Below are 24,308 nucleotides of genomic sequence, written 5' to 3' on the forward strand. Positions count from 1 at the left end.
ATGCACATTGTCCCCCTTGTGAAAATGTGATGGAGATTGGGAGTGGATATTTTATGTATACTAAACAATGTAGTACGACCTGTGCATTTCACTATGTTTTGTTTTGTTTTGTTTTGTTTTGTTTTGTTTTGTTTTTGAGAAAGAAATTGCTCTACTTAAACTCAGAGCTTAACTAAATCCTCCCACAATGGGTCACATTTTAGCCTTGGCCTCTGTTTCCTGTGACCATGATGCTTAGACATGTAAGGTTGAGTTATTCCATCATCTTGACATAGCCCTGTGCTGCTGGCTATTATCCAGAAACCTTAAAGAAATAATTTTTTTCCCCTAAAAATAACAGCTTTTGATATTTTAATTTTTTTTTCCATGTAGAGATGTGATAATATGATCCAGTTTAGGCCATATTGCAACCTGAATAAATTAGGATTGGTATAGCACTGCTTAGCCTCATTTTTCTTATACTGTGAGCTAATATTTTTTTGTTGTATATGTCAGAGGTTAACTTACTAAACGCTCTTGAAAGTACTCCTTCTTGGTATTTTATGCCATGAAAGAAATGGAAATTTTACTTTTGATTGCAATTTTAATTGTGTTGAACATTTATAGCAGCTATTGAATGTGTTGGCTGGCCAATTAGAAGTGCTCCGAGGTGCCTGTTCTCTCCACAAAAGTTCACCTCCCACCACTGAATCGGGTAGGTTATGGAGTCTTGCCAGCGAGAAATCTTAAGGGAAAAACACTGTGTTCAGAAAATGCTGCTGTATTCGGAATCCTAGGACTTGTTCTAAAAATAAACTTAATTGAAAAGATTTGTTTTCTTTTCTAATGTGGTTTGCATCACTGTTTTATTAATATTTAAATAACAGAATGTTGTAACCCGGAGTACAGAAATACTTCTGTACAGAGCTCCCACCAGAATCTTGGAAACCTTACACAAAGCATTATGATGTTTATTTTGCCACTGGCAATTTTCTTGGTTTAATGTTGCAGTATAAAGGAAGATGAAACTCTGGGCTTTCTCCAGAATGAAAACCAGATGATTAATGGGTTAAAAAGGAAAGTAATTAATTTTGTTAAGTCAATGTGCATAGTCCTGAATAAGGCTTTATTTGCCAGCATACACTTGTGTGACTCTTTGGAAATTGCTTGGAAATTTATTTTGGCTTGAACCACACCTTACAACCTGACAAAAAACTGAATATAGATAATGCAAATTTCGATAAATTACATTTTTTATTTGCAATTATTTTACTATATTAGACAAAAATTTCTTAGCTTTCTATCTATTTCCAAATAATTATTGTTTTTCAGTAGTTTGAAGAGAAATAATTGGATTGATAAAATAATTGCAAAGCTCAATGACTGGGTTATAAATGAAAATCAATTTTTCCAAAGGAAAACATTATTTTTAGTAACTTCGAAGTTGCAGCTTCAACTGAAAGCTCTGAGCAGGTTGGCCTCTCTTCCAGTGCCTACCTATATTAATGTCTATCTGTTTAGTGTATTGATTTATATTTCCTTTTCCCCCTCCTATATTATCCTCTCATAACCTCCTATGCTTGTTATAAATGTAGTCCTGACAAAAATAGTTGCTTGATAAATTCAGATGCAATGAATCTAAGGTCAGTTTGACATTATCAGGAGCTTGCTTATGAACAGGTTTATGACACAGGTTTTATCTTAGAAAGTTTGAGTGGGAGTACAGAGCAATTTGGGGACCAGCCAGGGATTTCTATTTGCCTCTTGAGTACTAAAGTAACAGTAAAGCGGTGAGCAGTGGTGCTTTATAGTCATTCTTCAAACAGTTATTTTGTATGTGTGTACAGAAGTTTCAGTTTTGTTATTATTTGATAATTCAGTGTATAAACTTGAGGATTATCTCTGAATCATTTTTAGCTATGTGAGAAAATAAGAGCAGACTAAAAATGATGGCAGAAGTGAAAGCTTTTTTTAAGGCCAAAAGAAATAATGTTAATTACTCTTTCTAAAGTAAATCATTACTTGAATGTGATAAAAATGAGCCATTTGGAGACTGTATATTTGTTTCAGCTCCAGGCATCCACCATTGACTGTTCTATTTGAAGCGATGTTGAATGAAGTTGAAGAGGCAAAACTTTTAATGGGCTTTCCCCCCCACAACTTTAAGCTGAAATTCTGCTGATTTTAATGGAAGTTATACCACTTTGTTATATTTTGAAGACATTTTATCAGTGTTTTAAAATACTGAATCGTGTAACTTGGCAGTGTGACTTACCAGCAGATGGAGACATAAAGTAAACCAGACTGCAGTCACCTCCACTTAAAAGAACAGTATATTTTCATTTTCAGCTGTTCAGGGCTTCAGATCAGCTGCTGGTTTTAGCAAAATGTAGTAAAATTTAGTTGTTTGCCAGAGATCTTATCTCTTCCTATGTAAGATCACTTAGGTGGAATTGGTGAGATGGTGGCCTTTCTTTTTCTTTTTATGTTCCCTGTCTTAAGCTGAGTAGAAAATTCCCTGTCCTCTCCTGTTCATCTGCCTATTTTGTAGAGAGATCAATATGTATGATATACAATGAGGAATGTTCTTTCTCTGATTTTTCCTCTCATCCCCTCCCAAAACCAGAATTTCCCTGCTTCTTATAGCAGTAGGATGTATGTGGTGCACAGTTCCTTAATCTTGCCCTGAAATTGTCCACAACTTTTCAAATTTCCAGGAAGTTCCTCAAACTTCCCATGAAGTTATCAACAAGTGGTCATTTTTGTCCCAATTGCCACTTAGGATTTTTTGTTGAGTGGCTTGAACCTACTGATTCCAGATGAAGACAGGTGCCACAAGGGGAAGGTATTCTTTTGTTGTGGGGAAAAAAAACCCTGTCTTGTCTCCCAGTGTGACTTACAGAGGAAATGTGGCATCACTGTGTGCAGGTACACACTTGCAGCATAGAGGATTTTGGTAAGAATTAAGCATATCACTTGTGCTCACCAGCTCACACTTATGTGTCCATATGAAAACTTATTTTTCCACAGTGCAGCAACACTGTAAACTACTTGCCATGTTTACCATGTATTAATTTTGCTTTAAGTCTAGATGTAAATGTTCAAAACGTCTCTATTTCCTTAAGAAGCTATTCTATGAATTTTTAAATGTCTTCTGATAAAGGATATCATTGAGTTGAAGTAAAAACAATTAAATACAATTTCTGAAGATCTATTGAAGTAATAATGTGTCATAAATCATCTGATTACTGCAAGCATGAGGTGAAAGTTTAATTTGAAATTATGACAGAAATACACACATTGCATCCAGACTTCTCCAGTTTTTAAAAGGTTATAATATGCTGTAATTCAAAGCAAAGGTTCTAATATGCCCTAATTCTGAATTAGAAAAGAGCAATTAACTCAAGTGAAACACTTTTGTGTTTTTGAATGAAAAATAGGAGGAAGGGTTAGAGCCTTCAGAATTTTCAGTGTGTTTTCATACTCATTTTCCAAACAGTTTTTTCTTGCTGATTCTAAATTAGGGGTTAGTTATTTGTTTTTAATTTAAAATGGCCTGATGGGTTGAAATTAGCCAAGTTACACAGAATTGCTATTGGTTTCCTGGTTGCATAAGCCTACCAGGAAGGTTGTAAGAGGTCATGCTGCTGGGGAGAGCGTGGCTGCAGTTTGGGTGTGCTCTGGCTGAACTAATCAGAAAAAAAATGTTTGTAAAGCAGGGAGTGGTTCTGTGTTAGTTTTTGCATGAGGAGAGGAGCTACTTGCATCTATATTTCTGTTTTCTAAGGCAGTGAGAGAAGGCTCAGTGAATCCGGTTGTTTAGTGTCTTTTGCATTGCAATATGACTTTCATTTATAGGCACCTGCAATATATGTCTTTAGGTTTCTGTAGTCCCATGGGCACAGAGTTTTATGAAATTTGCAGAAGCAGTTTTAGGTACCTGCTGTTCCACATATTTTAGTTACAAGTAATGTAGCAATTAGAGGAAGTGATAATTCTTCAAATGTAGTTAAATCCTATTCTTGTCTTTTCTGTAATACTTTCAGCAAACTTCATGCGAAGTCCTCGTCAAGAGGGGATGTACTTGGAGTTGTCTTCTGCCCTTCCCTTGGAATCAGCATTCCTTTTGAAGAGTGAGAACATGCATAACCTGTATATTCCTTCAGCTGTGAAAGATGGATCTAGCTCTGTTGTGGATCAAACAGAAATGGAGGAAGGGATTTAGCAAAGCAGCTGTCAAACCCCTAATTTTACTGTGTAGATAGAGATGCAAATTTCTGATCTCAGTAAATAGAATATACTGACTTTTTTGTTCCACAGTTAGACACATGACGGATCAGTGGAAAAAAAACCCCTGTTCTCTACATGTTTGAAGGCTTTTATTAACTACTACAGGAGTCTACATTAGTAGGGTAACTGAGAAAAAAGAGCAGAAAAATTGCACAAACCCCTGTTTTGTTAGATGCCCCAGAATATGGAAACTATGCAAAAACAAGAACTAAAATTACACATTGATGTTTTATCACACTTCTACTTCCTTCTGAAATGATGATGTTTCTTTTACAAACCTCTCTCACTTCTTAAAATGTTTTCAGATATTTTTTGATTACAAAATTTATCTTCCCTTAGAGCTTGTCTTGTGGTATGAGTAGTCCCTTTTTCAGAACAATTGATCATAAAATATTTTGAACCAGCAATGAAAAATCATTTATTTTGGTAAACTTTCCTTTTTAAATACACGGTAGTGTTCTGTGTTAGAAAAACACAGAAGGAGGTGTAAGAATAATACATTTGCTGGAGATCATGACTATAAAGCTGTGTCTTCTAATAAGCAAAAAGTAGTGCATTCTCTGTGAGTTATGATAATTTGGTTTATATCCATTGCAGGATGCATTGAAAATAACCTGGCACACTGCAAAGCACAAGGAGATCAAAGGCTGTGTACAAAGGTTAAATAATGACTTCCTTGCCTTCTCTGATGGTGGAGGCATTGTCTTCTCCTCAGCGTCTACAATACAAGTCATGGGAAACAGGGGTGCTGGAAGATGTTAAAGGCATTCCAGGATTACTAAATGAATCTGTAGGGAGGGTTTTTGATTTTGGAAAGTTGATCCCATTCGCTGTTTTATAAAGAAAAACCCAACATTTCTGTACACTGAGATACATAATTGAAAATGCCTAAGATTTTTAGACTTATTTCAAAATTGTGGCTGCCCAACCAATGAATAGTATCAAACATTTAAAGGGTTTCTTTCCACTGTTGTGTCATGTGTCTAACTGTGGAATAAAAAAATCAATATATTCTATTTACTGCCATCTGAAATATGCATCTCTATCTGTACAGTAAAATTAGGGGTTTGACAGCTGCTTTGCTAAATCCCTTCCTCCATTTCTATTTGATCAAGAGGGCTAGATCTGCCTTTCACAGCTGAAAGAATATATTCCTAGGTTATCCATCAGTGCTCAGTTTGCTGGTCTAGGGTACCCCGTGCTCTGAGTCACTTTATATTTTAAAACAGTTATATGATTTCTGAGCAAAAGGATTGCTTTTACTGCTATATTAAATAATGTAGTCTTTAATTCAGAAGTATTTTTTTGTGGAAGAGTACAGTCTGCACTGGCATTTTATGAGGCTTTTTTCAGTATTCTCACATTCAATGCATTGCATTTCTTAAAGATTTTTGGACAGTTGATATTGGAGTTGTTCTCCCGGAAATGGAACGTGAAGGTCTTTAAATTGGATACTGGCTCAAACTAATTGAAACCATTTCAGGCTATTTATAACTGAAATCATTCTGGCTATTTATAATTATCAAGTGAATGGAGTGTAGAGTCTCATAATTCTTTACCATTGATTTGACTTTAATTTGTCAAATTTGACTGTTCAAAAAACCATTTTGGATTTCATTCCTTCAAGGGAAGGATTAGAATTACACAAGTGCTCTTAGGGAAATCTTCAGCCAGTGTCTGCACATCTGCATAGAGGTTTGGAAGGTTGGTTTTTGGAAGAAAAACTTCTTGTTTGTGAGGAAGGAGTCAGAGTATGATTAATGTTTCATCAGGAACCTAAACAAACTATCAAAAACCACCAAAAGCTTTCTAGTACAGTTTGTTAGAATTATTTCCTAGTACAGTTTATAATTCTTCAGACAACTGATGTAGCTTACACTGGCAAAAATTCAGTTTGCTAGTATATGTGTGAATTTCACAGCATCTGTGAAAGTCTGTTGTCATACAGACACCTGTCATTACAGCTCTACCTCTTTCCAGTGCTACTAAAGTTGAATGGTTTTAAAAGTGCTATTTTAAAAACCTTGGGGGAAGCAGTCAGTAGATTTTTCTTCTGTCTCTTTTCTTTCTTCTGGGTTTTGAATGTTTCCTGCTGTAGCACCTACAAGTTCACAGCCCTCATGTGCTCCCAACTGGCAGCTAATTTTCAGCTCTTGAGCAATCAGTAACAGAAAGTTTCACACTGGTGTCTTTAGAAGAGTGAAGAGGTGATGTGGCCCCATAACCACTGTGTGTTCTCTACTGTTCTGAATTTTGTTCTTTCTCTTTCCTTGGTTTTATATATTTTAATTTCCTCACATACTAGGTTTGTTTTAAATATTTTAAAATATGTAAATATATCTTTTAATTATCTTATTATAGTCCTTCAGGCACTTTAAGAGGGCTTCACGAGGATATTCTTTGAACAGTACAGTAACCATTTCACAGTCTCCAGAGTGTTTAGCACAACCAGTTGTATCATGCCTCTGATTTTTGCTGTAGCAATGTAACATACAGTTTGAGAAGCCTTTGCGTGATGACTTTGTCCAGGCAGAATTTCACATCTTTCCTGCTTCTGATAATGTGACTGATAGTCTATGCTGCTGTAGCCTTGGGAGGTACGAGGAAATTGCAACAGAAAGATAAGAAACTCAACTGTTTCCCACATGCAGCAGTTAAACATATTAACAACGGAGTATTTTGCCCCTTCCATTTGGTTCATTTCTGAATGAAGACATGAAAGAGAATTTTGTAAGTGGAGCAAACACCTGCATTTTAAGGCAATGCCAGAAAAGGCTATGTGACTTCCCGGTCCCCTTAAGAGTCGAGTTCTTTCTGGGCTACATTTGGTTACCTACCAACCAAATGGAATTGTCTTCTCCCAGCCCTAAGACCTGCATGGCTTCTGCAAGGGTGGCTTTGCTGCATTTATGACACCCCAGAGAGGCAACTCTTACCGCTCTCGGTGAGGTTTGAAGCATGGAGATTGACAGATTTAGGTATAGTGTAGAAGGGAAGCCCTTGGCATTTGTGTAGTCTCTTGATCTGAGTTATCTATAACAGTTGGACACAGAGTAAGACACTCTCCTACTTTCAGCAGATAACAGTGGAGCTTTCAGTGATCAGATTTAAGCTAAGATAGTTTTTTTCTGAAGTGCTTTTTTTTTTTTTTTTTTAAAGAGACCTGTCATGAAGTTGGGAGAATGAACAGGATCTGTGGCATCATTTATTGTGATCTTTTGGGATTTGAAATGGTCATTTTGCATGAAGAAAATAAGATACCTAATTTTTTTTTCCCTGAGCCAGAACAGATGACTCCTGAAGAATTGATTTACAGATGTAATGATTCTTCTGTTTTAGCTTATGTATTTTGTGATAGGGGTCTTGCTTTAAGAAATAGATTCCTAAGAAGATGCCTTAAAGCTATTTCATATCAGTCAGCAGGAATGCCCAACCTGACTCATTTATCTAACATTAAGCAAGGATATCCAATATGACATGGGAAGTGAAATCACAGAAGTTCATTAAAAAGTAGTGAAATGTCTCCTTGGTTGATTTACAAGAGTGGGCTGTAACATGAAAAATTCCAATTACAGAAGCAGCTTCATGATTAGAGTGGGTTATTGCATAAAATACAAGCAGAGTAACTGGCTGTGGGAAGTGAGTCAATTCAGAAGTTTGAGAATGGGATTTGGATTTTGATCGACTGTTCTGGTGGTGCTGACTCACTGTGACCTTACGCAAGTCAGTGAAGTTTTCTACATATCAGCAACTCAGCCTAAAAATATGCTATTCCTCTTACCTTTGCCTGCAAGCTTTCACTATTGCAAATAAAAGAGCAGAAGTACCTAAAACTTATAAGAAAATTTTGAATCTTGTTCTTAAAACACTCCCTAGTTTCTCTAAATTGCTTTGTTAGTGTTTTGCAATGTCTTTCTCTGCTGCACTGTGGAGAGTTTTATTAGAGAAAAAATTGTCTCTTTGACTTATTTTTCAGTTAAAGCAACAGTTTTGTAAAGTAATTAGCAAACACACAAACTAAAACCATTAATAACTTTTCTGATCCCCTTTGATAATGTTTAACACTGGCATTTTAGTTACCATGTTATTTGTGCCAGAACAAACTGCTCAGCCTCATCTGGCTTGAGGAGGGGGGGTATTAACAACAAATTAGTTCCTAAGTGATAATATTGTATTATTTAATATTAATTAATATTTTATTATTAAAAATGTAAAGTCATTCAGATAAAGTGAGATAATTGTATTGATTAACCAGGCAGTTAAATTCTTGATTAAAACCTCTCCTTTTTCAGAGAGTTAATGTGGCAAATAAGTTTTGTGCTGCTGAATTTTGTTGGTAACTGCTGCTGCTACCCTCATTTGTCTGCTCCATCGTTTTTTGTCATGAGATACCTTGTCGCATTCTGAGCTTTTTTATTTCTTCTAGTGTTGATTTAATGAATCATCCTGACAGCAAAAAAGTTTGTTAGCTGGGGATTAATGCAAACAGGAAGGTGATGCTTCTGCTTGCGGGTAAGAGTGACTGCACATTGGGTTACTGCTCGCCTGTTACGCTTTTGTGTCAAACGCTCCCATCATGTGCACCAACTTTCAAGCCTGGGCAAGCCCTTAACAATACTTCTTTTGGTTTTAGTATGGTTCCCAGATTGTAGGAAGGCAGGACTTTGACTTGGTAACGTATTACTTGCGAAAGCACTGAGGGGAAAAATGACTGGAGAGGAACAAGTCAGTGGGTTATAGTTCAGCTTGGCTTGGCAACTTCAAGACTCCTTTCTTTTCCTGTCTGTATTCTTTTGGCAAGCTCTGACTGTATAACAGTGCTATCAAATACATTTGGGACCCCTATATGTGTAAAAATAATTCATATTTCCAATGTATTCTATTATATATCAAAAATAGAATATATTAGAGTAAAACATTAAAAAGTCTGTGAATCAATGTAGCTGAATAACAACAAGATATGGCACAATCAGTTTGTTATAATGCTTAGCTGAGCTGTATCTTCTATGTACTTAGAGCTATTTATACAGCTAGGAACCACTTTCACCTTTTTTTCTCCTCTATTATGTTGTGTACAGTACAAATCTAATAAATATTTATATACTTAAAAAAGGCAAGTGACTTTCACAAGACCAACTTTTTTGAGTTATGCATGATACTAGCTGATGTAACTAAGGGAAAAAATGATTGACCATAATTTACACTAAAAAAAAATAGGAATTATCTTGTCTTTTAATAACAGTAAAGCCTGAGCATCCTCTTTCATGTAGAGAAAATTCAAAAATATATGTAAGAGCAGAAGCTATTAATCATGTATAACTTAGCAACTTGCCTGAGCAAAAATCTTTACACTTCTGTAATTTAGCAATTGAAAATGTCAACTTTCAGTAAATGACTGCCAAAGCTCTTCTATGTATATTCTCACTAAATGTTAATTTGAGGCTGTTCTGGTTTTCTATAACAAAACCTGTGTAGAATGAAAGGATAACTTATGACATTTCCTTGAGTCTCAAAAATTTCATATTTTGATACTGCAGTTGTCCACATGTATATATGCTCTATAGTTAAAATCTTTATGCTATAAAGACTCAAAAACCTACTGCAGAAATGTGCTTACTTCACGCAGCCTGAGTGCTTGCACTGCTGTGTGCTGCTGGGCTGCACTTGAGCACTGCATCACACTACTACCCCCACGTGGTCATTTGCTATAGAACAATTTTTATGAAAAGAAATGAAAGTTCTTGTCAGTTACTTTAACTCAAAAGGTGGGGATAATTTTTAGAGGAACACTGTGTTTGTGTTTTATCTTAATATTTGTTCAAGAGATTAGATGGAGAGTATTGGTTATCCTTTTCACATAATAGTGTGACAAAACACTGCTTAGGCAGTTGCTAGAAGAACTACCTTTTCCAATAGTTTTTATGGCTTCATTAGAGAAACAACACCTGGAAATTTCAGGCATAGATTTAAAGCAATTTTAGTAAGTTGTAAAACATAAACCTGAATATATACAAACAACATTGGCATGAGATTTTCATTGGTATCAGCTATGCTGTATTATACTATTCCTATAACACTAGGCACAATATTTTATTCTCAAAGTAGTTTTTATGTGTAGAAACAGTATATGCATTGGAAGTGTCCATGACATTTTGCTATGTAAGAGAGTACAGTAAAAACCAAGAGTACTCAAAAATGTTCATTATTTCCTAGTAATTTCTTAGTACAATTATAGAAGGTACTTTCTAGGATTAATTATAGTATTTGCCAACCATTGAGCCCTGGACTGAACCTGTTGCATTTTTCATGTAGAAATTAGCATTGTGTACTCTGCCAGGGCAGTTTGTGGAGAGGGATTTTTCTTCCATCAGTTTCAAAAACCTGTCTCGATCTTCATTAAATACAAAAAGGTGGTTAGTGGTCATAATTTCTTATTCAAATCCTGATTTTTACTTAAGAATACATTAATCAGTCTTAAGAGGTATGAAAAAAAATCTGTATTTACATTATCCAACAATTGCTCTGAAATAAACAGTGCTTTTCACTTTTTCAATTTTTTCCCTGGGTTTAGAGTTTATGTATCCATTTATACTCTAATTGGTCTCAGTTCATATGTTCTTATTTTTCATAGTAGTGGAATGTTAGTGGAATTTTAAAATTGGTTGTATTTTTACTTTTTTTGTGGAACTTCTTCAGACAGCTGCTTAGAACCAGCTTCCAGCTGTCCTTAGAACTGGAATGTTTTACTTTGATACAAAGTATATCTCCTCACTACTGGTAAGCAGTCTCTTGTTTAATACTGGTGAGGCTTGCTTATCCAGAAAGATATCCCTACTCTTGATAGTGCATATTCTCTCTGTGGTTCAATATCGATCCTGTTTGCCTATTGAAAATGTTTCTAGGTAGGTGAGTTAAACAGCTCAGCTGGATTGTATGGCATCAGGGACATCATGTACCCACTAACAAATTCATGTAAAGACTCCAAAGTATAGTTTTTCTCAGTCATTGATTATTCATAATGAACACTGTTGTTCATATGAATAGCTGTTGATTGTTCATAGCATATCTGAATGGCTGCTGTAAATTGGAGGATGTAATCACAAGCTGCAAGAGACCCTTGTTGATCTGTGTGTGACTTTTCCCACATTATCAATGATGCTCGACTTAATAATCTTTTTATCCCTTGCCCTTCTTTTGTGCCAGTTCTGCCTAAAGAATCCTCTTTCTCATTTCACTCATATCGCACCACCTTTGTCTCTCCACATAACTGTCTATGTCTACTTTTGGCGTACAAATGGCAATATAACTTTCATTGGGCCCTAGTTTAAAACTGACATATTCCTTCCTCAGGGTGTTTTACTAAATCTTTTACATATCTCAATTGTTTAAAGCTGCTCTTTGGGATGGTAATTCCTTGTTTTGTGCCCTGGACCAGATTCAGCCCATTTTTGGGTTAAATATAAATGGTATGAAAAGGATGCTCCAAGTCACAGCAAGAGCATCTTGCCTTCATCTTTGGTGTTTAAGGCAGCAAAAAGTAAAACTACTGTATTCTTGAAAAAAACTGACTAACTTGAAAAGAAAACAGTTCCCTGCCTTCAATCACCATGCTTTATGTATCAGAATAGTACGTTTTAGTTGTGTTTTTCATTAACCTATCACTCCATTAAATTTGAGTCTTTCACAGAGGATTATAAGTGATAACAATTAAAAAAAATATCTATATCGGAACTGTAAAAAATTGCAACAATAACCAGCTTAACTAGTAAAGTTACAAGTGTACAGATGGCTTAATTGTTTGAGAAGCATCTCTGGTGAGATGAAAAAAAAAAGGGGGGAAAGGAAAGAAGGAAAGGAGTATTAATCACATTTGTTCTCGGACTTGTTGCTGGTATAAAACCACATCAGGAATCTGGTTGGAAGAATTGAGTAATAAGTTCAGGTGATTACTCAGGTGATTCAGAAACTGACTCTTGGCATGGGTGCTTTGACTTCGTTGTCATGTCTCTTTCATCCAGGTCTCTGTGATCAGTACCTCTGTCTACTGTCTGAAACCAATTCATAAACTCACAGTACCTCTGTCAAAGGGCATTTTAAACTAGTCTTTTTCTCTCAAAATATTCCTCTTCGTGAGGTTTTATAACAAGAAAAGTGTTACAAAAAGTAGCTCAAATTACTTTCCTTGGAATTAATTGTAAGACCACAATTACCTAGCCTCGTCTTTGGAACCTGGCTAATTTACAGGACAGTAAGGATCATCCTGTAGTTTTAAAATTTTTATCACACAGCTTTGATCTCATTAATATATTTTTTGATTATTTTTAGCTTGTTTTCTATGGCTTTCTCTGCATGTGGAGAAAGTTCTAATGCATCTCAGCCTCCAGTGCAGAGATAATGGGATGCTCTGGCTCAGAAGTTTTGGTGGGTTTAGTGCTCAGGAGACCTGCTCTGCCTTTCTGCTCAAAATTACAGGTCCCAAGGCATGCATGTTGTACATCAGTCATTGCAGCATCTGAGGGTACTGTCACAGCTCAGACTTAACTGCTTGACCTGAAATACTTCAGAGTGGCTGCACCCTCCCTTCCATGACTGTCACAGTGTAGGAGAAAGCAAAATTTTCTAGGGTGTATCTTAAAAAGCCCTCCAGCTCTTGTTGAAGGGAAAAGATAGCAACTCCAGATGTCCCTTAAGTACTTAAAGCTTAGAAATGTGATAAATGTCAGAACTTTTTTGTACCTGTATTAAACACAAGTAAGCAACTATGAAGATAAAAGTATTTTAAGCAGAATAGAGTAGATACCAAAGAAATATGACCAGGAAATCTTAGAGGAAATCTGATTAACCATATATATTTTTAAAAAATATTTTCCATGCTTTTCACATTTATGTGAAAGGCCACTAAAATAAATAGGACACTTGGTCTGCATTCCAGAGTAGAGTAGAGTTTCTAACTCATAAATGCTGTTGAAGATGGTGTGAGAAACTTAATTGAGAAGTTTCAGAGCACAATCATGTTTACCTCTAGGGCTGTATGTTAAGTTTAATCTTAGTACATAACAGGATAGAAGACTTCCATGACATACATCGTGTGTGGAAAACAATTTTCTATCTTTGTTGTGTTTAAAAATACTTCTAGATGTAAATTTGGTTTGTGCATTTATTGGTTGATTGTGAATTACTTTGGTGTAAAAGCAGAACAACCTTATTACTCATTTAAAAGCTGTGTGTCCATATTACTTTCTCCTGCTGAAAAGTTAGTGTGATTTTAACAAAAGAAAGTTGGAATGCACCAAGTAAAGAACTGTAACCATTGTCCTATCGAGTGCTTTGTCATTAAAAAGTACTGTGAGTTAGTAACAGCCTTTGAATTAAATTGTTGGTGTTTCACATCTGCATCGTTGTCCTACCAAAGCACTTTATGAGTTTAAAGGGAAACAAGAAAAGTTTACAGAAGGGAATCAATTTTAGTGGTAAAGAATCTCTGTAACTGAGGGCTTTATGAACGTCTTAGGAAAATGTCTTCTGGGAATAGCTCAAGGATAGCTGACAAAGACAGATGAAGACTTCATTCAAATAGAAAGAAAATAAGGGTGGTGTATTTTTGTAATGACAGATCATGTGAAAACTCAGTTTCTAGAGCCCCCGTGATTCTGTCTAGGGATTCTATGGTTGGAAACTGAACACGTGAAGATTATCTCTACAGAAGCAGTGAATGCAGTCTTATGAGATGCTGTGTCCAGCTGTGTCACTTTCGTGCTCTCCAATTCCTGTTGCATGGAATCATGGAATGGTGGTGTGTGTTCAAAGGGGCATTAAATATCTTCTATTTCCAACCCCTATGCCATGGGCAGGGACACTTTTCACCTTTCAGGGACCATGTTGCTCAAAGCTCCATCCAACCTGGCCTTGAACACTGCCAGGAATGGGGAATCTATAGCTTCTTTGGGCAACCTGTTCCAGTGTCTCAGCACCCTCACAAGAAAGAATTTCTTCCTTGTATCTAATCTAAATCTGCCCTGTTTCAGTTTCATTCCCTCTTGTCTGCCATGTCCTGATACTACATGCCCTTGTAAAAAGTCCCTCTTTCATAAGCTCTCTTTAAATACTGAAACTCATCAGCACAGGTAATAAGCTGTTTCCTAAATTTATAATGGTTCAGTAGGTACATGTGTAATATTTATGTGTAGCTGCATAAACAAGTGAATGTACCAGCATAATGTCTCTGCTTACAGAAGGCTGTTAGTGGCCTGGAAGTAAACTTCAGATCTGTTTGGCACTTACTCAGTATTACATCACAAACTAATTTTGTCCAAAATATATCAAGCTATAAAATACTCACCTACTAAATTTAATAACTCCGAAAGAATTAAGATACAGTAACTGGGACTGGAATTTCTGGTGCAAATTTGGCCTCCAGACATTGTCTAGAACTTGTAGATTTTCATAGAAGAAAATCTGCATTGAGAAAAAATTGTTCAAGGTGTAGGTTCCTCAGTAATATTTGTAAGGAATTCTAGGAAAAGAAATCTTAGAAAAAAGGTGCCGTTTTGCTCCATGGGCTTTCACATTTAGAACTGATGGAAATAAAAGACAGAGAGAATGAGTTTTGTCACAGTCCCAGTCTTAAGAGCAGTGTAATGCATGGGTGAACAGGACACTTATGAAAACGCTTACATTAAAAGGAAGTGTACAAAAACTGAAAGCAATGACAAGTGATCCAGAAGGAATTTAGAGAAGCAGTCATGCATGAGTGGGATTAGGAACGCCAAAGCCCACCTGCACTAGAGTCTAGCAAGGGATGTGAAGGCCAATGAACAGGTCTTGTGCAGGTATATCAGTAGAAGAAGGAAGAGTGGGGCAAACTCATGGCTGTTGCTAAATGAGGCATGGGACTTTACCCTGGTCTTTACTGTTCACACCAGCCCTCTGAAATCCCAGCTGCCTGTGACCAGTTGGAAAGTGCTGGAAGGTGAAGGAACATCAAGTTTGGGAATACTTAAAGTGCATGAACACAAGTCCAGTGGTCCTTCTGGGCTACTCATCTCAGTGCAGTGCTGAGGGAGCTGCTTGATGGCGGTGCAAGGCCATTCTCCGTTACCTTTCCAAGGTCATAGCCACTAGGGGAGGTTCCTGAGCACTGGAAAAAAGCAAATGTCACTCATATTCAAGAAAAGGAAGAAGGAGGATCTGGGGAAGTACAGACCAGCTGCCCCATCTCTATTCCTTGGAAGGTGATGGAGCAAACGTGGTGATTAGTGGCACAAAGTCCAGTTAGAGGTCAGTTACTACTGGTTTATCCCTGGGGGTAAACCAGTAGTTGGGTAAACCCAACCCTGGTGTTGTTACTGGGGTCAGTGCTGTGCAACATCTCCGTTAAGGCCTGGATGATAATGCAGGGTGTAGCTGCCAAGTGTATGGACAATGCAAAATGAGGAGAAATGTCTGATGTGCCAGATGGCTGTGCTCCCATTCAGAGAGGGAGATGCTGCAGGAATGGGCCAACAGAAACCCCATGAAGTTCAACAAAGGCAATGTCTTACATTTGAGGAGGAAGAATCCTATCCCACTGTAGCAGTGGGCAGGCTGGCTGACTGATTGGAAAGCAGTGTGGCAGAGGAGGGTCATGGGACAATGAAGACCAACAGGATGCTGGGCTGTGTTTGGGAGAATTGCCAGCAGGTCAAGGGAGATGATCTTCTGCTCGTCCCTGGTGAGGACACACCCTGAGTGCTGTGCCCAGTTCTGGGCTGCTCAGTACCAGTCAGACGTGGCCGTGCTGGAGAGAGTCCAGTGGCAGGCCAAAACAATGGCTAAGAGGCTGGAGCATCTTTGATATGACAAGAGGCTGAGAGATCTGTGACTGCTTATCCTGAAGAAGAGAAAGCTGGAAGGGATCATATGAATAAATAAAAATATCTGAGGAGTGTAAGGAAAGCAGTCAGGCTCACTGGTACCCAATGACAGGGCAAGAGGCAACAGGCACAGATTGAAATACAGAAACCACAACATTTAAACACAAGAAAAAAAACTATTTTTGACTTTTTTTTTTTTTTTTAATTTTTACCCTCCCTCTTTTGAGGGTGATTGAACATTAAGACAGGTTGAACATTTGCCTGGGTAAGTTGTGGAATATCTGTCCTTGGAGACACTCAGATATATGTATGGAGATACATAGATATCCTTGGGTGAACTGCTCCAGGTAACTGCTTTGTGAGGTGGGCTGGACTGTATGGGTCTCCAAAGATCCTCTCCAATCTCAGCTGTTCTGTGATTCTGCAACAGCCATGCTCCTTAATTGTAAATATATTGGACCTGAACCAACACTACCAGAATTAGAGTACAAGTATTTAGAAAGTTTTGTGCTACGTTATGTCTCAAAATGCATTTCTTTGTCCTGCAGCTTTGTTTACAAGTCTGTGTTTTCCAACATTCTTTCCTATAATTTTCTCATCTGTAAGAATAGGAATTGTTAATGACTTTATAGTTTCACTTTTATTACTTCTGAAGTCCCTATCTTTAAAAAAGCCATTTATGAAGATTTTTAATTAAAATGAAATGTCACCTCTGCAGTTGAGAGAGGGTCTGGATTATTCTGGTAAAGGAAGAAAATCTCTCCAGCTGAATGCTTTGACTCTTTGAGTTTTATTTTTTATATTTTTTATTTATGAAATATGCACCATATATATTCTTCTGTCTCAAAACCAGTTAGACTTAGCCGTTTTAAATCTCTCTGCTTAGAGCATGTGCAATTTAAAAGGAACAACTACTGAAACTCCAAATGGTAGCTGTGAAATACTGCTCAAAGTTAGGTGAGTTGTGTTACAACACCAATACTCTTAAATCTTTGGCACCAAGTTGCAGTCCTGTGAAATGTTTTATCCTTTTTCAGTGAATTGCAGCTGTTTTATGCCCTGATTAATGAGAACAGAGAGTGAGAGCAACATGCTGTACATGAGTAGAAATTAGGAGTTTAAATACTTGAACTGCAGATAAAGTTTCTTCTTCATTCTCAATCTAGTATGCACTTTATATCTAAAATAGGGTATTTGTTTATTTTTTTTTTTTAATTCCAAGTGTAATGTTTTATCCTAATATGGCAATATCTTACTTATATTTGTTACCTGCTATAACCTCTATTTTTAAATCAGTCTGCTAATTGTATTTCACATTGCTACTAAGATATTTTTATTATGGCAGTTTCTCTGTAATTTCTTATTTACTTCATGTCTTACTGCATTACCATATGTTCCAATTAGAGGAAGTTTAAAGATTTTTAAAAATTATTATTTATTTTAACAATAGTAGTGCAAAAATATGTTTCCTTGTCATAGGCTGGGATCATGAAGGGAAAACAAGGTTGAGGAAGAAGGACACTGCACAGCTGTATAATTGCATTTATTTGTATTGGAGTTTTACTTAGGTTAGAGTCCATCCACACAAATGACCCCAAAATATTGAGTATAAGAATAACTTTAGAGAAACATGGTGTTTATTGTTACACAGAAATGGTTGTGTTTACTCACAAGTTAGTGTTTTGGTGGGGTGTGTGACTGGCTTTCATTCTGAGATTTTGGAAAGCTGTTTTCTCACAGCTAGCTGGTCTGGGTTTTTTTTCTTTAATAATAGAGGGATAACTGTCATCAACAGTGACAGACTGAGCATGTGCAACTTGCTGCATTTTGAGATTTCTGTCACTGGTGTAACCTGGAGGATGTGTTAGCAGCAACAGCCTGGGGCATCTCAGTTGAGGCAAGTGTTGTGCTTTAGGTACCCCATGATACAGCTCCATTTGCTCCACTGAGCTACCAGTTCTTGGTGATTTTGTTTTATTAAGATTTTCTTGATATTAAAACAATGTTAGCTCATCAACATACTGATTTTCAAATTTATTTTGATGCTTTTTAGCTGTATAAATTCATAGATTCATTGTTTGGTTTTAATTTTCGAATGTTAGGCTCCCTTCACTGTGAACAGGAATCTTCAATAAAAATGTAACCTTGCAGTAAGCTGCTGCTGAAGTTTTTTATTCTTGGTAGATAAAATCTATTTTTATTTTGACATAACTAATGAAAATTCTGTCAGCCTAAGTGACAGTAATGGAAGCTGCTATACAGAGATTGTCAAGAAAATCACAGGCTTGGAGTTCCCGAGTAATAATTTTAATATAAATCAAGTGTTTGATTGTCACATTTTTAATAATAAAAATAACTTTTAATCCACTGAACACATGGAATATTTTAAGGGCTCTGAGTTACTATGAGCTGTGAGATTTTACCTTGTAAAGTGATGAAGACACTGTCTGCCTAAAGCCTTACTTGTGCAGATGGTAAAAATGTTCCAATACTGAAAAGAAGGGGGTTGGTTTTATTCTGGTACTCGACAAGGTCACAGGAATAGGAATTATTACAGGAGAGAATTAATATCAAAGAGTATCATCATATAATCGCTCTCTCTTTATTTTTTTTTCCTTTAATTGCCTGGTCTGTCAAGAATCCAAATACTCATTGTTATGGTAAGTGAAGGCCTAGGCCCACTTGCAAATACGAACATCAGACTTGAAAGCAAAAAAGATGCTGTCTACATAACAGTGGAAACTCAACCTGTGACATTTTTTGCTTGGTTGCACAATGATCCACTTTCAGCAGTGGAATAGAAAAGGCTGTTCAGGAGCAGCATGTGAGTCTGGTGCATTCCCATGGTACTTTCTCATGGCAAATTAAGGGGACCACATACAGCTACACTGTTCTTGAATTTGTCCATTCTTTTTTTGTGCTTCTGACGCTGTCTGCCTGTACAATCTCTTGTGCTAGCAAGCTTCACAAAATCACTACCTTCTGTGTAAAGATGTGCTACTTTTTATCTTTGCTAAGCTGATCTCAATGTAGTTTTGTCACATTCCTCTGTGTTATAATATTGTGGGCTTTGGTGAGCTATAGTTCTTCAGTCAGCTTGTTTTCCTTAATGCTTTTTTAAACGTTGTTCATATCACCCCTTGGTCTTCTGCTCTTCAATCTCTCTTGTTGTGAGGCAGCTACTGTTCTGTGAATCATTTGTGTTGTCCTTCTCTGTACCTTCTCTTAACCCCATTTCATGAGTTAGAAAGAGCAGACTGTCTGACACAACAGTGTTATAGAGCAGCAAAATTATATTCTGTCTTGGGTTTCTTGCTTTTCTTAGTGATAGGCAAAATTGCATGGCATTTTTGGCTGTGGTTGAGCTTAGAAAACTGTGAACTGTGACTCACAGATCTCTTTATTTGAAGTTGATGTGAGGATGTTAATGAGGTTTAGCTTTTTCCTTGAAACAGCTTTCAGTTCCCACCATGCCCCTTTTCCCAATTTAATTCGAATAAAATTTCTTCTGTATTCTTTGGAGGGAATCCTTGTCAAAAGATTTCTGAAAATCCAGGTCTACAGGATTCTAATTTATCTATTTGCCTTCCTCTACACCTCCTGAACACATGGTAGGTAGCAGGGCAGTATTTTCCTTCACAAAAGCTCTGTTGACTTTTTCTGGTTGGATACGTATGGGCTCAGCAATATTCTTTTGTGTGGACTCCACTGTCCTGCCAGGAGTGAATGTTAGTATCAGTGGTCCTTTTGGGACCCTCAAGGCTCCCAGTTCAATGCCACCTGGCCCACATGACTTAGTGATTTGGTTGGTCTACTACTTCCATATGTGCCCTCCATGTCCATGCAGCTGTTCTGATGTTGTGGAGAACACGCTGTGTGAGATAGTACCTCATCATCTTCATTGGTAAAGGCAGATGCTAAGGATTTGATAAGCTTCTTTCCTGTAGCCTTCTCATCCTTGAGTACCCTTCTCACACTTCTGTTGGAAAATTATCCTGCCAACCTGCTAGCTGTGTTTCATCTTTCAGAGCTTTATGAACATTTTGGTCTCAGCATGAGCATCTATTGCAAGGTTATCTTAAAATTCTTCTTCATGTTCCTAATTTCCTGTTTGCATCTGGCTGCCCTGTTTTATGGCCTTTCCTGTTCTCATTTTCATCCTCTTCACATTCAGAAATTTCCTCATGTTCTCTTATTCGGTCTCCTGATACATTTTGTGCAGCATGTCCACTTATTTACATGAAAAGAAGTAGAGGGTAGACTAATCATGTAGTGGTTTAGTTTGTAGTTGCCAATAATCAGTTCACAATTAGTTTATTATTTTTTAAATTCAGAATATTTTCTCCTTTCTTTCTGTCTTTCTGGCAGCAGCAGAAGTAAAAAATTAACCTTTGCAGAAATGTGGGGCTTTACAAAATGAGTGAATTAGAAGTAAGGCAATGTGGTTGGTTTTCTTTTAAATAAAAATTGTTGGTTTGACTTTTCAGGTGTTATATACTGGACACTTTAAAATCTGCTGATACAAAAGAGGATGTTTCTCATTTTTAGTGATCTGTATACGCCCAAATCCAATTTTTTTGTTGTTGTTGTTGAGATTTTGGAGTTGCAGAGTTGCATTTGACATTCTTGGATAATTGAACACATATGTACTCCTTAATTTTATGAAAAATGGCTGTGATTTTTATAATTAGATTTCTTCTGGAAGATATACCCCAGTGGAACGCTGTGATGTTGTGATTGTAATAGTGGCAATAATTTTCTTTACTAATGGCTAAAATAGTAAAGATTGTTAAGGATTCTATTCTATTCTGTTCTAATTATAGTTCTATACTTCTGGAGGGACACTGTATTACTAGATGACATGAGATGCAGGATGGGGAAGTTCAGAGGTTTTGGCAAGCTGATGAGAGGTAGTTCTGTAAAAGTGAAAAGTAGTGTGAGATTGTGGGATCTGTACTTCTTGTTTCTCCTAAATTACAGTAGAAAAGAAGTTAATGTAATTGGAGTGATTATTGCTTATGCTTCAGATTTAATGTCCAGCTGGGATTAATTATAAAAAGGCTTCTCAGAACAGTGAGATCTTGCAGCACTGTCTTAATTGCCATGGGGAGAAGAAAAATAACTACTTTCTTAAGGTGTAGTTATAGCCTGATCATTGCTTTTGAAAAACTTAACATGACCTGTGCCTAGGAAATAATGAGGACCCAAATTCAACAACCTGGGAGGTCCCTTCCAATCTCAAATTACTGGAAAGGCCCTTACTTGGTATAGACTCAGGAAAGTATTATTAGCAGATTACTTAATGACTCATTGGCAGATGGAATTTTAAACATTTTAGCATCTAAATAAAGTTAATTAAGGATATTGGGCTAAAGCTTTGTGCTCAGTTTTGATGCCTGCAGCCATGGATTTTTCTATTTAAGATGGTCAAACCTCAGCCTAGTGTAGTTATTTGTGGTAAAATGTAAATTTCATTAAGTACTTCTACTTCTTGAGTAAATGTTGACAAGATTTAAAAAAAAAAAATTATGCAAAAATAAATTCTGTAGAGTCTGCGAGGTTATTTACTGCCAGCATTAAGAAGCTAATTTCAAATGTCTGACTTTCAAAATAGATGTAATTTTGAAGGTATTGGTTTATTATTAGGGATATTGGTGTTTAAGGAGTAAGTAGGAGACAATGGTTTAGTATGCATAAAAATGACAAGAAAGACTTAACTAATTCTTTCATGAGTAATAACATCAAGGTTAAGGGAGTGTTATGTTTTTTTAACAGAGTTTAAAATTCCCAAAAGTATTAAACATAATATATGTTCTGTGTCTCCTACAATACCTAGTGCACTTTAGGGAGTGTGGATTTCCTTCCATTTTGGAAATTTTTGCAGTAAGTCAGTGTCTGTCATTAATGTGGAGTACCATTTCCTTGGAACTGAATTTCTCTAGTCTTAGCATCTTCTGACCCTTGAGAAACACACACGTCGTCTGCTCCCATACTCATGATGAGCTTCCAAAATCTCAGAGCATGCTATGAAGCACAGGTGCTGCATGGCTACAGCAGACAACTTTGAAGAAGTGCTTGTATTTGCTAACTGATTAAATCTAATTATATCATGGAAAACTAGCTTATCTTGGGGTCTGATCAGAAAATTGCAAAGTGTCTTAAAATGGGGTTTGGTGAGCAGACCCTTTCCACTGAGAATTGCTATCCCTTAGCTAGAGCAATAGGGCTGAGACTGAATCCACTGGTCCAGGCGTTGGCATGTGAAGGAAACTGTGACAAATCTAAACTTTCAGCTACAATGTTTGATTGGAGAGGGTTGCTTTTTTGAGGGCATTAATTCCATTGCTTTGTGATCGTTGGACCACATTTTTGGTTTGTGACGTTAGGGCTATCTAAATTAAGGTTGGGATCTCTGTACATAACAGCAGTGTTTCTCATTTCGAGGAAATGGTAGGAACAGTAAAGTGCTTTCTGCTTTTTCTGTGTTTTTATTACTTGCATTAAAGTTCAAGAGAATTTCACATCTGATAATAGAAGGTGTTTATAAACTTTTGGTCTTGGTTAAGTTTCCAGAAGGTCTAGAATAACTTCAAATGATGTTTGTCCCACATTATCCAGAAATTGTATTATAAGATTCTTACCACGTTATAACATTACAAATGGGAAATGTTCTGGAAATAGTAATTTTGCAATATAATAGCCAAACATACTTGCTCTTTTTCCTACATCTTGTGTGCTTCACCACTGAAGAAAATTTGAGACTCGTGCAATTATTATTCTGTGTTTCTGTAGTTTTGTCTAATTAAGTGGAGAATTTCTCTAATCGGATGAATCCCATACACACTGGTGCAAAAAGCACACATCTTTAAAATATACTAATTGGCCTCTTATTTTAAAAATGGGATTTATATAGACAGGATTCAGTATGCAGTGGAAAGGTCTGGATCAGTGAGTAATTTTTTGCCTAAAAAGATGTACATGGTAAAAATATCCCTATCTGTTGTGGTTCTCACACTTTCCAAATAATAATTATCTCTAATACTTAGATGATTTCATGATGAAGGCTTCAGTTCTGCAACACACTCAAAGTCTTGCATGACTTGCATCAAACTGGATTATTCCCTCTATTTTAAAGTCATTCTTGTGCTTGAATCAGACATATTTAAGTACCCTGTTGAATTAGTATCGGTGTGAAAATTGTTTTTCTCCTCAACATAATCAATTTTGGAACTGGAAATTACCTTCTGTTGATGGTTTTAGTATTTTTTCCCATGTTGTGCCACCATCAGTTTAATATTTGTGGCTTTGCAACTATCCAGACAATTGAATTATTTTGTGTGTATCTTCAGATACACACAAAATTATATGCCTCTTGACTGCCTCTGCAGTTTACATGTAAAATTAGCATTTTGTCAACTTTGTTATTATTTAAAAAATAGCAATGCAAAAACTGGTGGTCTGAAGAATTAGTGTCTATTTAATGTGAATAAATAAAGTTTAAATTCACAGTTATATTGAGGTGTAACATAAATTTAAAAAATCATAACTTTATATGTGCAGCTGTTTCTACATGTTTCTATATTTTAATATTTTTCAGACAAGTATAAAAGAAGGATTACTACTGAAGCAAACCAGCTCTTTTCAGAGGTGGAAAAAGCGCTATTTCAAACTTCGAGGTCGTACCCTTTACTATGCTAAGGATTCAAAGGTAATTCTATGCTACTAGTGTCTAATGCCATTTACTTGTAACTTCATTTTTGTTTAGGTTTACAAGTTTAATACATTTAATCAGTTTAATAATAATAATTAAATTATTAGTTCACAGATGTTTTATGTAAAAACTGCTGTATATAGGATATAATGGGTTAAATTAGCTTTAAGAGAGATTGGTAATATCTCCTGATTTTTTTCGTATGAAGTTTATCACAGTTATTTTAACCTTTTTGTCTATTCAGACAAATAATAAAGTCATTTTAAGGAGTTGTGGGGTTTTTTGTGGCTCTCAGATAGTCAAAAAAGTAATAACTGGATAATGCTTAAAAGTTATCACTAAGGCTGCATTCTATTAAAACTCTTCTGCTCTGATACCCATAGAAATATTTATGTGAAATCAAGATAGGCTGATTTTCTGCCAAAACTGATATATAAGGGAAAAAGCTGTTTCCCATCTATTGAATTTTTTTGGTG

General features: G+C 36.3%; 1 protein-coding gene across 3 annotated transcripts in view; it reads left to right on the forward strand.

Moving 5' to 3' along the window:
• DGKH (diacylglycerol kinase eta) overlaps positions 1–24,308 on the forward strand; it is a 157,720-nt gene that overhangs the window by 57,467 nt on the left and 75,945 nt on the right. For all 3 annotated transcript variants that reach the window (XM_064408688.1, XM_064408689.1, XM_064408690.1), the window contains one exon: positions 23,719–23,829. In XM_064408688.1, coding sequence (XP_064264758.1) covers positions 23,719–23,829 — 111 coding nt within the window. The remainder of the gene's footprint in view (positions 1–23,718; positions 23,830–24,308) is intronic.

Source organism: Passer domesticus, chromosome 2 (genome assembly GCF_036417665.1).
Source record: "Passer domesticus isolate bPasDom1 chromosome 2, bPasDom1.hap1, whole genome shotgun sequence".
NCBI classification, from domain to species: domain Eukaryota; kingdom Metazoa; phylum Chordata; class Aves; order Passeriformes; family Passeridae; genus Passer; species Passer domesticus.